This window comes from Nanorana parkeri, unplaced genomic scaffold, assembly GCF_000935625.1.
Source record: "Nanorana parkeri isolate BGI_ZX_2015 unplaced genomic scaffold, ASM93562v1 scaffold287, whole genome shotgun sequence".
In the NCBI taxonomy this organism is placed as follows: Eukaryota; Metazoa; Chordata; class Amphibia; order Anura; family Dicroglossidae; genus Nanorana; species Nanorana parkeri.
Genome location: NW_017306555.1, coordinates 283,728 through 300,147, shown reverse-complemented (window position 1 = coordinate 300,147; position 16,420 = coordinate 283,728). Strand labels below are relative to the sequence as shown.

Sequence of the window (16,420 nt, the reverse complement as noted above, 5' to 3'; positions counted from 1 at the left end):
GTGCGTGGCCGAGCGGCAGAGGATCGGTACATATCGGTGATATGTACCAATCCTCTGTGCCGGACAAACACTGTGTCCACAGTTATGAATGAACAGGATGTGATTTACATCACGTCCTGTTCATTCAGGAGTTTCTCATGGGGAGAAGCACTCTGTGCAGTGGCTCCTCCCCATTCAGAAACTGCTTGATAGTAAATATTTTCTGAATGAATGGGAAGCCTCTGTGCTTTCCATTCATTTAGAACAGAGGCTGCAGAAAAAGAGATTGAGGACTTAAAAGGGAAGTATCAGGGGGCTGTTTAGACCTCTGATATTTCCCCAAAGCCCCCCCAAGAGTAAAAAAACAAAACTAACAAAAATAAAAAATTAAATAATTAAAATAAATGCGCAAAAGGAGCTGGCTACGGCTATGCTCCCGTGGGGCTGAATGTGTCAGACTCTGCAGGACACCTCTCCACATGTGCAACGATCAGTTGTCGAACAAGCAGGTCCCTAACCCGCCGAGAATTGTACGATTCTCGGCGGGTTTTCAAGCCTGCTTGTTCGATGGAAGACGTGCGACCGTACAGTAGAAACAGTCGCACACCTTCCATATACTTTGCGATTATCGTACGATCGCGGATTTCCTGCGATTCTCATACGATAATCGTACAGTGTATGGGCACCTTAAGAAATAAGATGTCACTGCAGCCTGAACAGCAGAATGCCTTTGTTTATCCCTGCCATGGATACAATTACAGTATTTGAAAAACTATAATGTGTGTGTCTCTATCGCAATTTCAGCATTAAGTCTAGATGTTTTTATTAAAAGAGTGTAATAAATAATAGACATTGGTCTTTAAAATAAATATAAAAATAGCATTCTAATTCAGGTAAATTTTGCCTTGGCACCTAGAATATAATGACCTCTGGCCATGAAACGGTTAACCACAACGTGGATCTCAGTGGCACAACAAATTGGCTACTGCCAGGAATTTAGCAGCCTGAGGGCACATCCATTTTCCTGGTTTCCACAAGAATTTATTACAATTTATAATCACATTCTAGATCAAAGCCTGTTTAATTGCATGCCCGTGCTATAGTTTTGATTCGGTTGGGTAAATGGTGATATCCTTGTCTCATACAAATGCAATGTATAATGGCAATACATTCATTAGCTTTTCCTAATTATACAATTACAGTATGCTCACATCAATTATCATGAGACGTGAATGAATGAGATCCAAGGATAAAAAATTAGAACTAGAGTGTGATTTCATAGACGTCCCTGAAAAAAATTTAACTGAAGCTGACTTTATAAGCGGGCATCATCACTGGGTCTCTGTTCTCTAAGCAATGCAGGCAGATCGTGTCTGGTAGGCCAGTAGGGTGCTGTACAAAGCTTTCTGAAAACAACAGCACCCTACCTCAGCATTCCTCTGAGCCCTAATGCAATCAGTGGGCTGGCTCCTGGGAAGAGTTAAGGTTCCCACACACCTTGCGATAATCGTACGATAATCGCGGGGAAATCCCACGATCGTACGATTATCGCAAGGTGTGTGGAAGGCGTGCGACCGTTTCTACTTGTCAACACCCCGCCGAGAATCGTACGATTGGCGGCGGGTGTGTGGCATGTGCGTAAGATAAAGGCCGCACGGGCCGGTGTGCGCAAGCGCACACTGCCCGTTCAGCATTGCGGTCATCGGAAGCCCGCCCCTAAGCGGGGCGGGCTTGTGATTATCGCAAGTAGGATCTGCCTGTCCAAGATAGGCAGATCGTACGTTTTTTTAATTACCTTACAACCATCACAAGACAAAAGTCTTGCGATGGTTGTAAGGTCTGTGGCCAGCTTTATGCAAGAATCAACATATCTTAGTGGGTGGATGCAAGTCTGGAGGAGTCTGCTTTCTTATTGCAGACTGTATTTGCATGCTGCCCTAGATGACACTCACATGTGATGATGAGCCTCCATGATTGAAAACTTCAATCCAATAAATAAAAGGGACGGGCCAAGGTTAGTAAGGTGGGGGGTAAGAAAGAGCTAGATGAAGCTGGATGTTCTCCAGCAAGGAAATGGAGGTGGGTGGTCCTATCTGACTTGCTGCAGCTTCTAAAGCACATTATGTTTTGTTTTCCAGATTAAAATAAACTCACCTGATACAGCCAGAAATAACTTGGACAAGTGGATAGATGAGAGGCTCCAGAACCTCGCTGGGGTGAATTGTGCTCAACACTCGACACCAGAGATACAAGCAGTGAATGAATTGCCAGTTATACACAGACTGATGAGCCCCCTTGGAGAAAAAAAAAAGAAGAGATCTTAAAATACAAAAAAAAATAAGTATTTCTCAAACACGTCACAGCATAACGACCTAAAGAATATCTAAACCATAGAACGGAAATCTGTTGCAGAATACCAGTCCTCAGATTCAGGCTGCATTAGTTTTCTTTTTACCTGGCAATCCTGCTAGTAACACTTCCTGTACTCTAGTGACAACATCCACTCGCTGTACTGTATCTATGGAGGAGCAGTGTTGTCACCCTAGGACAGAAAGTGTTGGGCCACTGTCTGATCAGGTCCACTGGTCAGCTTTTCAAGCGGATTTGATCGGATGCCCACTGCTAGTATATGGGCAGCCAGGTTTACATCTGGTAACCCCTAACTCTAGCCATGTCTGAAAAAACAAATGGAACAGAGTTCCGTTTTAGCCGGACCTGATCATGCCAGATCAGAGGTAATCTGATGCAAGTGGACACATGTCTGTTTACATCCGACTCCCAATAGACCGATATGGGTTCCAGGATAGAGTTTTTCCTCAATCACAAGATGGAGGGAAAAAACTGGATGGGCGCTAATGTCACAGCGGTGACAACCACTCTATACTGCTCAGGCCAGGATCCCCTCCTGATCAGCCCGTATGAAAGGGGACTTAGAACTTCAGAACCCCCCTTTTACCTCCACAGCTAATGGGAGGTGTTCTGTAGTCCACAGAGAGCTGGAAAATACACTAACAGATAACATTGAGCAATGACAGAAAGCAGAGGCCAGCACTGGATTTCTGGCTGGATGAACAGGTATTTCCCCCCCCACATATTTTCATTAAAAAAATAAGCCCTGTGCGATGACATCGAAATAGTGCTTGTAGCATTTTGATCGCACCGCAGGCACAATGTGCCGTGCAATCCCGTGCCGCAGATCGCATTGCGGCCGGAGGGCGTGGCTACGGCGCCATTCACTTGAATGGCCCGCCACGCCCACTCGAACCCCACTAAAAAGTGAGCCGGCCGAAATGCGAGGCAGTGCGTTCCGGCCAAAATCGGCCCGGAACGCACCGCATCTAGTGTGACTGAGCCCTTAATCTCACTTCCTGTCCCTGAGACAACAGGAAGTGAGAGGTAATCTACCTCTAGGAAGGGAAATTCACTCTTGTAAGAGTCATCCTGGGAAAAAGGTGTCTCCAGAGAAGCTTTATCACCAATCTTTGTTTCCACGACAACCCAAATTTTCAAAATCCAATTGTCACAGGGACAGAAAGTGAGGTGAAATCTTCTGAACAGGGGCGCACACAGCAAACCAAACGTTACAGGGGGGGTTAACCCTTCCCTATGCTATCCAAAACCTAAAAAAAATTGGGGCTGAAGTTACTTGTACCTGTTCCAAATGACATACAAATTCCACTTAAGAACAAGCCTAATGACCCAATCTTGTTTGTAACCGGGGACTGCCTGTACACTATTAGAGAATACAACGCACATGTTGCACAATGGGTAACAATACATGTAGAACATAAACCATTGCCTCATGGGTAATTGGTTACCATGCGATGTAGTGCAATGCATCATGTGATGGCGAGGTGCAGTGGGCAACCATTAAGAAACAATATCACTGCACCTAAATGACATGCGATCTTGTGCGAGGTGGAACGCACACATTCCCGCGTCGCATAGACGTAAACGAGCCCCAATGGCGGCATTGTGATATCACATGTTATACAAAAGCTTTTTTGTTCATTTTGCTCCTGAGAATCAAGAAAACAAACATAATAGAGAAAACTGACGAGGAATAAATTAAGAGGAAGTGACAAAGAAACAGAGAACAGGAGGAATCGCACAGCTGGAGGAGAAAAGTAGCAGAAATCATAGGAAACACGTTGGGGTTTGTTCTGAGCGTAGCAACACCAGAGACTTTATAAAGCCTCATCACAGACAGGAAGTTGTACAGATGGAACAAGCATACAAAACAAACAGATGAACATAAGCTCCAGAAACAAATGCTAGCCATACGTGTAGCTTCCTGAGGGGCTGAGAGAAAAATCGCTTGAGTGCCCCATTCATGCTAACCAGTGAGGTGTGAATTTCCCCTGCTGGCTATTGTATTCTGACAGCTGGCACCTGTGGCTATTAGAAATCCAAACAGTGGCTACATCTGATTGAATGCAGGCACTGTTCGGCTGACAAATTTCTATCTGGCTGTTTCAATTTTTCCAATCAACTTTTGTGGAACCTTGTAGTGCAAACAGGGCAAAAAAACAGCTTGAATTTAGGCCGTTTCAGCTGGAATTGGGCACAATCTGAGCAGTCTTTGGCCAATCTAAGTAGCCAATAAATAAAAAGCAAAGCAACTATAAAAGTGATGGAAAGGTTACTGATTTTGGATTGTTGATGCAGTGTGTGCTTGTTGTAGTTGTGCTGTATGGTACCAAATAGGTATTTTTTGTGTTCATCAAACAAGCAAAACGGTTTCCCACAGCTGCCCAAAAGGGAACAAATAAAGGGTTAATTATTTGTGTTTCCATATACTAGGGCCTTGTTCACACCAGATACAGTGCGTCCACGCCCAATTCTGGACAGAACGCACTGCACCGCATTGCGGCCGGCTAACTATGTTGCGGGACAGTAGGGGCATTTGCTTGCAGCATTTTGTTCGGACCAGACCGCAGGCATAATGAGCCTTGCGTTCCCGTGCGGCCAATCGCATTGCCATTCACTTCAATGGACCGCCACGCCCCCTCCTGCCCCATAACATAGTGAGCCATCCGCAATGCAGTGCGTTTTGGCCAGAATCGGGCCAGAAAGCACTACATCTGGTGTGAGGGCTTGTTCACACCAATTGCGGTGCGTTCCAGAGCAGTAGCTGCTGGAACGCACCACAATCGCTCACAAAACTCCCCCCTGCGTTCTGGGGCAGGAGGGGGTGTGGCGGTGCATTGAAGATGACTCACAGGACCTTACACTGCCAGAGCAGAGGGGGGAGAGAGGCTCCAGGGACCGGTCTCACGGTCAGCTGGGATTGTGGTTCAGATGAGAAGAACTATTTAGCTATTATTTTAGCTCCCTAGACAAAACTAGCATTTAATCCTTGCAGTGTGGGGTTAGGCCCACTGCAAGGGTTAAGATTTGATTTGTTCTTTTAGCCATTTCTATTGTAAATCACCCAGACAGCAGCACAGTGGGTCAGTGGTTAGCAGTTTTACCTTGCATCACTAAAGTCCTGACTGAAACTAGGTTCGGCCAAGATACCATAAGGGGAATTTATCAAAACTGGAGCAGACAAAATCTGGAGCAGTTGCCCAGGGCGACCAATCAACTTCACTTCAGTTTGTTCAGTTAAATTTGAAAATGAAAGATAGAAGCTGATTGGTTGCCATGCACAGCTGCTCCAGTTCCTCGAGGACAGGGACTGATGTGAATAGTATGTAAAGTGTTACATAAATTGCTGGAGCTGTGTAGATACATGTAATAAAATATTTCATAGCAGCTTTTTTTTTAATATACCAAATATAATGTAAAAAAACCCTTTTAATGTCTGTGATATGGTTGTGCTGTCTTAACAGCAGCTCAGAGTAAGAAATTCTGTATATTAAAAAAAAAGCACCTTCTCATCGATTGCCTAGCATTAAAGAAGATTAACCCCTTAAGCAAACGCACAACACGCAGCAAGAGTTCAGCAACTAACAAGCCAGAAATACTGCAGGATATCTGCCGCGACCATGTGCGTGCCTCATTCCCCAGACTAATGAGTAAGAAACAGCAGGGGACAGTCATCAACGCCACAGATAGGGAAACACAATAGGGTGGCCTGGAAGCTTTAGGCCGACACTCAAGTTACCATTTTTTTATGTTATTTTTCATCTATTAAAAAAATTTTTTTTCAATGAGTACAATAAAGTGAACTTACTCCTACTGGCCAAGATCATTCCAGATATTTAAGATCTGAAAGGATGCAAATGGAATGAATATTGCGCCCATGTCTTATACCTGTTCCTTTTCTGTACAGAAAAGGAACCATCTCCTAAGAGTTCCTGATGTGCATCCCCAATACAGTGGGTCTTAACACCCCTTCAACATTCTCTGTAACATAACGAACTGAGAATGGGATGGAATGACAATCTTGCTAACAATAAAAGCAACAGATGTGCAGTGCTCAATGTTCTCACCACCAGTGCCTACAAGATACAAGCTAGTAAACAATTACATTTTGGGGGGACATATCCTTTCACAATAATATACACACACCAAAAGTATTGGGACACCCTTCCAAATCATTGGATTCAGGTGTTCCAATCACCTCCATGGCCACAGGTGTATACAATCAAGCACCTAGGCATGCAGACGCTTCTACAAACATTTGTGAAAGAATGGGTCGCTCTCAGGTTACCTGACCTCACAAATGCTCTTCTGGAAGAATGGTTAAACATTCCCATAGACACACTCCTAAACCTTGTGGACGCCTTCCCAGAAGAGTTGAAGCTGTTATAGCCGCAAAGGGTGAGCCAACTCAATATTGAACCTTAAGGACTAAGACTGGGATGCCATTAAAGTTCATGTGCTTGTAAAAGGTAAAGGTGCAGGTGTCCCAATACTTTTGGCAATATAGTGTATGTAAATATATATATATATATAAAATATGTTATGCGCTTTTAGACTTTTACTCAAGCTCCATTGCTGAGAGGTCACAACACATGTTGGGGTCTACTAGATAACAGGAAAAGCATTTTCACGGTTAAGATATAACCAAAATTTTGCTAAGAAATGCTACATGAATGCAGATAGCGGGATGACAAACAAACCAGCATGATTCAAAGGCCCAAGTCAAGGCCCTGAAATCTGAAATGGTTAATGACATTAGGGGGTCCAGCGATGGTCCTACGCTGTGGCTGCCATCTTTACCGTGACATTTCTAAAGGTCACGCCATGGAATGGTGTTAAGCTATATCGCTCTGTATTCCGTAAAAAAAAACGGACGGATTCTCTACAGCGGGTAGATTGAGGTGGCAGGAAAGAAAACAAATCTGAGGAAAAAATAATTGGCTTATGAGTAGCTGTCTGAGCCGCAGAGTGAGAAGACTGGTTATCAGGATCCAATTAAGAGTTTCCCTTACACAATCCTGCAGCTAGACTGGGTGGAGCAAACAAATATCTATACTGTATAAAAAGAGCCCTATACACTCTACATAGTGCTGCATGTGTGGTGGGTTGTATACATTGTATAAAGTGTCTCACATCACCTTCAGTCTATAAAGAGACTATTCAGCTGCTCAGTGGCACACAGCTGCAACCCTCTGGGAAAAACTATCCATGTTAAAAATGTGACACTGTTGTAAGTATCGGCCATTTGGTGATCATGTCAGAATGGGTACCACGGAGCTTCCATCAGCCACGTTGGATTTATTTTCCAGTACTACCAAGATAAACTGTCATTTGCCAGCAGGTGCCCTCTGTAAGAAGCCGGAAATTAGAACATTTCAGTGCCAATCATAAGCTAGCCATACACTGCTAAATAGCATGGGCAGAGGAAACTCCACTACCAGATATTGTATTAAGAAGCCATAGCACAGGCGACTGCTTGAATACAGTGGCGCTGCCTAAAGCTTCATTAACACAGATCCCCCGCTATCGGAGCACTACATAGGAGACGTCACTTTGGTGATATCTGTGTCTGTTCAGTTGATTTCCTCCATCTTGACATGTTTTGAATGCTGTATAATTTTACACTTTCCTTTTCACTATATTGCACACCACTATTTTTTTTTTCTTTTCTTTTTTACTTCTACCGCTCCAAGCTTGCTCCTGTGATGGAGTGCAATCTCAATACAAACTAGTAGTCCATCACTGGAGCCATTTTTTAAAATGTATTGTATTGTTTATCCGATTAACCGATTAATCGAACTTAATAATCGGCTAACTAATCGATTTTGAAAATAATCGTTAGCTGCAGCTCTAGTTAGGTCTATGGGGAATCGGATGAAAGTGGGCATATGTCCAATTGCATCCAATTACCTTTGATTCCTCATGTTCAGATCTGCCAAAACTGAACATTTTATTTTTTTGTCCTGGACCTAGACTGAGTCTCAAGTGATCCAATGTAAACTGCCGCACATTCATTTACATCTGGCTACCCACAGAGCAATAGTGGCCATCCGATCAAGCTCTCCTTAAAAACTGACAGGTGGACCTGAAGGGAATGCCCATGTGAAAGGAACCTGACAAATTTCAAGCAATCCGAGGCCAACCATAGAGGAGCATAACTGGCCAAACCCTGGACAGCCAACAGTCTTGCAACGTTCTGAGATTTATTACTGAATATTAGACAAAATTTCACTCAAAACAGACAAAATAAATCAGTGGTCAGGATTTATATTGCAGTGTTTCTTTAGCATACAATAGACCGGCAGGAACGATTCCCCCATCCACACTAATCATGGGTAGGGGAATTGAGTGTATATTTCTTGTGCAGTCTGCGGGCCTGAAGGAGAAAAAAAATTGAAGTATATGGGTAGCATTAGATGCTATTTCAAAGCATTCTAGAGCCTTGATACTCAACTGGTATGCCGTGACCCAAAAGTGGGTCGCGACCCTGCGTTCAGTGGGTTCCCGCATGCCTTCCACTTTTCTAGGTGAGAGGCTCCTCAGCCTCCCCCTAGCGCAGCACTGTCAATTCTCACACCGAGCAGCCATTCAAAATATGCTGCCTGATACCGGGTGTCAGCTTGAGGTGGGGTGGGCTAGGACTATGGCCACCAGGGACCTCCATCCATAAGTGCATTGCTTATAGCTCCCTCGCATGTCCTGTAGAGGTACCTGGACCGGAGTGATGTAACATTCTGGCTCTCTGCACCTCTACAGGGCATGCAAGGGAGCTGTACAACTGGATGCACATATGGATGGAGATCCGTCACAGCACATCAGCCCACACTGGACCACACTGAGGATCCACTGTGCCAAATGCTCCCTATGCGTGCCCCCCCCCCCCCACCATACTTCTGATGACAGGTACAGTTGTTGCTGCAAATTCTTCTAAAAGCCCTCCACTCCCATGTTTGTTTCCTGTACTGTCTTACTGTATTTGAGTTCCAAAAACAAAGTTCTACAAAGCAGCTGGTATTCTGTTAAAACTATCGGTGCTTTTTCTGTCGTCAGATAATGAAATAATTTAAAGATTTCATTTGAAGAGGAAGGAGACGGCTAAATTTCTCATGATGCGCACAGGAGACTGTTGAGTTGGCAAGATCTAATCATCTCTAAACCCAAGCAAAAGGGATTGTGCACATATCCAGACACACCAAACAGCATTACACCTAATTCCATTATACCAGAAAAACAACTAAAACATGTATGACCACCTGTCAATACGTGGATTATCTGGGCAGACCGAGCATTAGGCTGTCCACAGATGGACAGATGTCTCCAAGAGGACGACGACTGAAGAGACATCTGCCTGCCCACGACTGCAAAACCAAACGAACACCACTTCGATCTCCACTCTGATCAATACTACCATTACCCTGGATAAAAGCATGAGGGACAAATGTGAGCCATCCAAGACCACATTATTTTCAGTACCAGTTTGGTCATAGCTGTATGCATTTGATCCAGTGGTAACCAGTGCTCAATGGCAGTTGCGACCTGCTGGTGAAATCTGGGATTAAGAGATCACCATACAGAAACAGTGTTGGGTCTGAATGGTCAGCATTCGTTGGACAGGGAAAGAAGTCCAGAGGTAGCATAGGATGAACATTAGAATCAGCAGAAGAAACCTTCCAAGAAAAAGTATTCAACAAAGAGACAAAACTTGCTTTATTGAATTCCAAATAGTAAAAAGGTATATATCTATCTATCTATATCTATCTATATCTATCTATATCTATCTATCTAGATCTATCTATATCTATCTATATCTATCTAGATCTATCTATCTATATCTATCTATCTAGAGATATATATATATATAAAGTAATTTAATAAAAAGTAAAAGCCCTTTTTATTAAATCGTCAGTAAAAAGGGCTTTACTTCTTGCACACCACATCGAGTTCTGATGACTTCTATTATGGACTGTCCTCATCTATGACGAGACAAACGGCAGATGGTGTAAACAAACCCTCAGGTCCCTGTCACAGCATATCCTGTGCGTTCCGGCACGGTTCAAGCCTGCAATGCACTGAATCGCATACATCAAGCCGGGCCATGTTCTGGGGTGGGAGGAGACGTGACGGTGCCATTCTTGTCAGTGGCACTGCAGACACGTCCCCCCGCCCGCAGTGTGATCGCCTGCACCAAAACGTGAGGTACAGGAATGTCTTCCGATGCAGTGAAATCAGGAAAACAAATAGTGCATGCACTCAAACCGCGCCAGAAACGCACTGGATATGATGTGACAGAGCCCTAAATCAAGATAATTTAAAAAAAAAAAAAAATTTCAAGGATTCCTTTTTAAATCATGAAGTAGGGGCTATGGGATATATATATGGATATATATGGACAGGGACCTGAGGGTTTGTTTACACCATCTGCCGTTTGTCTCGTCATAGATGAGGACAGTCCATAATAGAAGTCATCAGAACTCGATGTGGTTTTACTTCTTGCACACCACATCGAGTTCTGATGACTTCTATTATGGACTGTCCTCATCTATGACGAGACAAACGGCAGATGGTGTAAACAAACCCTCAGGTCCCTGTCACAGCATATCCTGTGCGTTCCGGCACGGTTCAAGCCTGCAATGCACTGAATCGCATACATCAAGCCGGGCCATGTTCTGGGGTGGGAGGAGACGTGACGGTGCCATTCTTGTCAGTGGCACTGCAGACACGTCCCCCCGCCCGCAGTGTGATCGCCTGCACCAAAACGTGAGGTACAGGAATGTCTTCCGATGCAGTGAAATCAGGAAAACAAATAGTGCATGCACTCAAACCGCGCCAGAAACGCACTGGATATGATGTGACAGAGCCCTAAATCAAGATAATTTAAAAAAAAAAAAAAATTTCAAGGATTCCTTTTTAAATCATGAAGTAGGGGCTATGGGATATATATATGGATATATATGGACAGGGACCTGAGGGTTTGTTTACACCATCTGCCGTTTGTCTCGTCATAGATGAGGACAGTCCATAATAGAAGTCATCAGAACTCGATGTGGTGTGCAAGAAGTAAAGCCCTTTTTATTAAATCGTCACATGCCCGCGCAGGATCCCTTCTTCTGGGCGACACAGTGGTCATTATGACTTCTATTATGGACTGTAACGGACATAGCGCCATCCGTGCTGTCACCAAGCACCAACCTTTCATCCAAGGTCTATACGCTGTATGGAGTGCAGGTGATTTCGTATTATCGATAGAGGAGGACAGTTCACACTACTGTCACCACCGTGTACAAGTGCATAGAGCTTAATGAAAGGACATTTCAATAACGTTCTAAAACAAAAAAAAGTGCAATGTGGCTCAATCGAGCACATCAGCACTGTACAGGCACAGGGACACCAGCAGCCATGTGTGGCTCCTGGTGTAAACAAGCCATAAAATCTGATCAGTGTGTCTTATATATGGGAAAAAGAATGTTTCAATGTATAAATTATTTATGTCCAAAGGGAGCAGCCAATTTGATATTGATTGTAACTAGTAGCCAATCTACCCTGCTTGTAGTTGCTAGGACATCAGTTGCCAACCTGCGGCCCGAGGTCCACATGCGGCCCTTTGCCACCTGCACTGGTGCTGTGGGAGCATTCATTTGAAAAGAAGCTGCAATGTCAGTGATCTCTAGCAGTGTTACAGAGCATGTCCCCAGTCTCTGACTGTCTCCTGCATGTTCATGTTCTTCTATAGTATGAAGTCTATGAGAAAGTCTTCTGACATATGCAGATCATCTCTGGCTCTTTAGAGCTGTCCTATACCTCATAAGTTGACAGCCTCGGGGCTAACACGTAAATATGTAACATGTAAGAGCAAACATGCAAAAAAAAATAAAAAAATAAAAAAAAGGTAGACGTCACACCAAAAATTACCGCAAGGTAAAAATTGCAGCGGTGAGTTAAAATATATGCCCACTTTAATATGCATTATATTTCCCTTTAAACATGTTATTCACATACAGGAGACTTCAAGGCATTATCCTGACAAGTTCTCCTGAAACCTTTTAATTAAATACATTATATTTTCCCCTCTAGATTTCTTCTGCAATTTCAATGGACATGTATGAATATGCCCAAGATGAAGTCTGAATATAAAAATCATACGCAGAGCGCAAAGCAGAGTTGAGACATGCCAACGCAAATTAAATAACTTCCTGGTCATATAAGCCTTCAGCTTTTAATGAATCTGAATTCTTAATTATACAACGTTCAGTCGAAGAGATTGCCTAGGGTTTAACCAAAAAAATGTGATAGACTCAGGATAAGTCAGCTTTCAGCACTTATTCATTGCTGTGGTACCTCCATCATCTAACCGAAGCAACTGTTCCTGGCAACCACTAGAGGGAGCTGAAGGCGAGACACTTCTATTGGGATAAATGGGCAATCCATCCCTCTCTGGTCTTCCCTTTAGTTACCATTAAGGCCTGGTTCACACCAGCAGGCATCCATTATGCTCTGGTATATTGCACACGTGTGCCAGTGTGTGTAGAGATGCAGACATGCTGCATTTGTATGCAACACACACCACAGTACATGCATGCTGTGAACAGGGCACATGGAAAACAATAATTTTCTATGTCTATGCTTCGAGCTTATGCTGATCAATCCAACAGTCACCAAAGTGACCCGGGGCGAGAACAATCTTTAGGCCCCCTATTCATCTACTGCCGCAACTAAAAATAAATTATTGTCTCAGTTGTAGAAGCGGTGGCTGCATTAGTTTTCTTTTTCAGGTATTTCCCCCTTTATTTGCACTTCATCCTGTGAATAATGCACTTCCTGTCTACACAAGCAGTGTGCAGTAAAATTAGAGTAAGCAATTCCAGTGCAGGAGAGAAGTCAGTGTAACTGTGCAAGACTGAAGGGAAGGCTCAGTTCAGCTATCATGATTGGGTTTACGTGTTCTCTCGCTCGCGCTCTCTCATTTTGCATATTATAAGCCCCACTAGAATCTAACTTTAAAGAAAACATTTATCTTAATCCTTGCAGTAGGGTTACCCCTACATTGCAAAGGCTAATCGCTAGTTTGTGTCTAGGTGCCTGTTAGAGCACCCCATCTAGCATGTCTCCTCCTCTGTTCCAGTGATGGGATGACCCTTTGCATTCTTATGTTCAATACACAGCGTATTGAACGTGTTGACTCACAGGACCTCAGAAAGCTGGAGAGAAGGGGAGAGAGGCTAGAAGGACTTGTCTAACAGCCAGCCGGCTCCGATGACACACACAGCTTACAAGCACACACAAGGGTGGCACCATAGGACCCTGCTAAGGGAAAGGAGACCCCCTAGAACAGGATATCAGGACCAGTGCTCAGGGGACCAGCTGATTCTGCAGGAAATTACAAGTTTTAAACATCTAGAAGCAGCATCCATAGTAAGTGATATAATCATGATTTGAAATAGATTAAAAATATTTTGACATTAATATCACTTTAATTATTTTATTTTTTTAAGTCCTTCTTTACCAAAATTAATTTGGGTTGGAGTGACCCTGTAACAGGGGTTACTCATTGCATGCATTGATAACGTGCAGCAGGTGGCAGCATTGCCAGTTCCATGGACAGAAGAGCCTACTGCCAAATCTATGCCGGTATCACAAACGATTCAGAAACAAATTACAGTGGTAAACCTAATTCGTTTCACGATTCTGGTCGCGCACCGAATCAAACTGTGATCAGACCGCGATCTCAACTAGGAGGAGGCCACGACCATGTGTCAGAGCAGGGAAGATGGCTGCGGTTGCGTTCGTCACCCGATGCGGAGTTCGCAAACGGAAGCAACATTTTGCAGAACTTCCTGATCGCGAACCGAATTTTTGGCGAATAGAAGCCGTCATGAGCCGAGTTACCACTGTATTTAGGACAAAAAAAAAAAAAGAACCAGCTTGCTTTTCTGTGCGGCTCTGATAAAGGATGCATACAATGAATATTTAGGAAATGATGCCGTGCATTTACTAGAGATAACTATTCCAACACATTCCTCACTAATTTGCTGTATATGGTAATATCAGAAGTGCATATAAAGAGCGACCTAGTGTAAGAGGAGTACAACAATCACAAATGACAAGGCCTTTGGGAAAGAGCACCTTGGCTGCAAACAACTGCAGTGACCGCAGGAACTCTACAATGCAAATGGACAGACAGAATCAACTGCCCCTGACATACATTAGCTGAACTGCCAATTCTCATCTCACCTTCTTCTTTAGAGTCATGGCACTGCGCAAGTGAATTGCCAGCTGTCTGATGTATACAAATATGTGCTGATAGGAGGCCTGGATGTTCAGCAAATACATCTCGGTTAAAGTACGCTGCATGAAGTTGATCATTGGCAGGGCGTTGGGAGATGTAAATTTACAGTTCTTCACGTAGGAGATGTACATTTTCTGAAAGAGGAAGAAGACTTTTATCAAATATTTAAAACGGATGCACATAGGAATGATAGCATTCACCTTCTCATTGTTTATCTAGCTCTTGCCCTGGTGACTGAGGACCCTGCAAGGAAAAGAAGCCTAAAACAGGATATCAGGGCCAGTGCTCAGGGGACCAGCTGATTCTGCAGGAAACGAAAACTATTAATCATCAAGGAGCGGCGTCCATTGTAAGTGATTTCATCATCATAAAAAAAAAAAAAAACCCTTTGACTTTACTATCACTTTAAACTCTATCTCTTGCCTTTGTTAAAGCAAAGCTCAAACAAACCATTAAATGTTCGAGCCGACCTGTGACAACACAACTAATAGATCGGGAAGTGAGCGAACACATAACGTTGCTTGCTCACTTCTCAATCATCTCCCTGCAGAGAGCCGTGACTGTGACTCACGGCTCCCAGCAGGGATTCTCCCAATCCCCTGTCCGATTCTCGAGCGCTGAGTGGAGGAACAGACGGGGAGGGGGCAGGTACAGATGGCTCTGCTTCTAGATAGGCAGAGCCAGCTGTCACTCACACAGCTGGGTGGATCTCAACAGTAATGTCAGGATCCGTCCCGGCTGCGGCGTCTCAGTATGTCGTGAGCTGCAGCTCTCGATTTACTGAGCTTTGGGTTACGGGAGGACACTAGTATGTGTTCTCCTGTGACCCTTAAGAGAACTAGTAGGGGAAAACACTTACCCCATAGTTCTCTTTTAAATACACAGATAATATACAACCCCAATTCCAAAAAAGTTAGGACACTGTGCAAAATCTACATAAAAACAGAATGCAATGATTTACACAATCTCATAAACCCAGATTTTATTCTCACTAGAAATCACTTCAAATGTTTAAACTGAGAAAATGGACCATTCTAAGAAAAAAACATGGTCATATGGAAATTGACGGCAGCAACATATCTCAAAAAAGTTCAGACAGGGCCAACGGTGTAGCATCCCCTCTTCTTTTAACAACATTCTGTAAACATCTGGGAACTGAGACCAGTTGCTGGAGTTTTGGGAGAGGAATGTTTTCCAATTCTTGCCCGATATAGGATTCTGAGGCTGGGTTCACACCTGGGCGTTCCAAATAGGCTCGTTTTATGCTCGGTTTTTAAGCCCGTTTTTAGCGACGGTTCCGCCCCCCCCTGCGACGCGGATGCTCGCAAGGGGCGGAACCCGGAAGACGGCAGCGGCCGGAGGACACAGCGGGGATCGCGGACAAGGTAAGTCCTACGCTGTATTCCTGAGTGTGGCTCGGGGTTACCGATTTGTTAACCCCGAGCCACACTCGGGAATACCAATAGATACCCTGTTTCCCCAAAAATAAGACTTACCCAGAAAGTGAGACCTAGCACTATTTTTCAAGATTCCTGTAATATAAGACCTACCCTGAAAATAAGACCTAGTTTGGCGGTAGCATGTGAGGGGGGACTTGAGGGGTGACAGGGGACTCCCTCAGGCCAGCGCAGTGACAGGGAGCACTCCATTACCATACTTCACCAACTGCTGTCCCCCTGAAGGCACTGCTTAATGTAATGGTACTTTACTGTAATGTGTACCGGTAAATGGTACCGTACTTTACCGCGCTGTCCACTGTCTGATGTCCCCACTGCTGCACCGCTGGTA

The 16,420-nt window shown here is 44.0% G+C and overlaps 1 protein-coding gene across 1 annotated transcript in view; it reads right to left on the bottom strand.

Moving 5' to 3' along the window:
• Positions 1 to 16,420, bottom strand: part of NOC2L (NOC2 like nucleolar associated transcriptional repressor) — a 97,443-nt gene that overhangs the window by 60,709 nt on the left and 20,314 nt on the right. Inside the window, exons 10-11 of the mRNA XM_018557516.1 lie at positions 14,578 to 14,766; positions 2,134 to 2,273 (exon numbers count right to left, since the gene is read on the bottom strand). Of these exons, the coding sequence (XP_018413018.1) occupies positions 2,134 to 2,273; positions 14,578 to 14,766 (329 nt within the window). The remainder of the gene's footprint in view (positions 1 to 2,133; positions 2,274 to 14,577; positions 14,767 to 16,420) is intronic.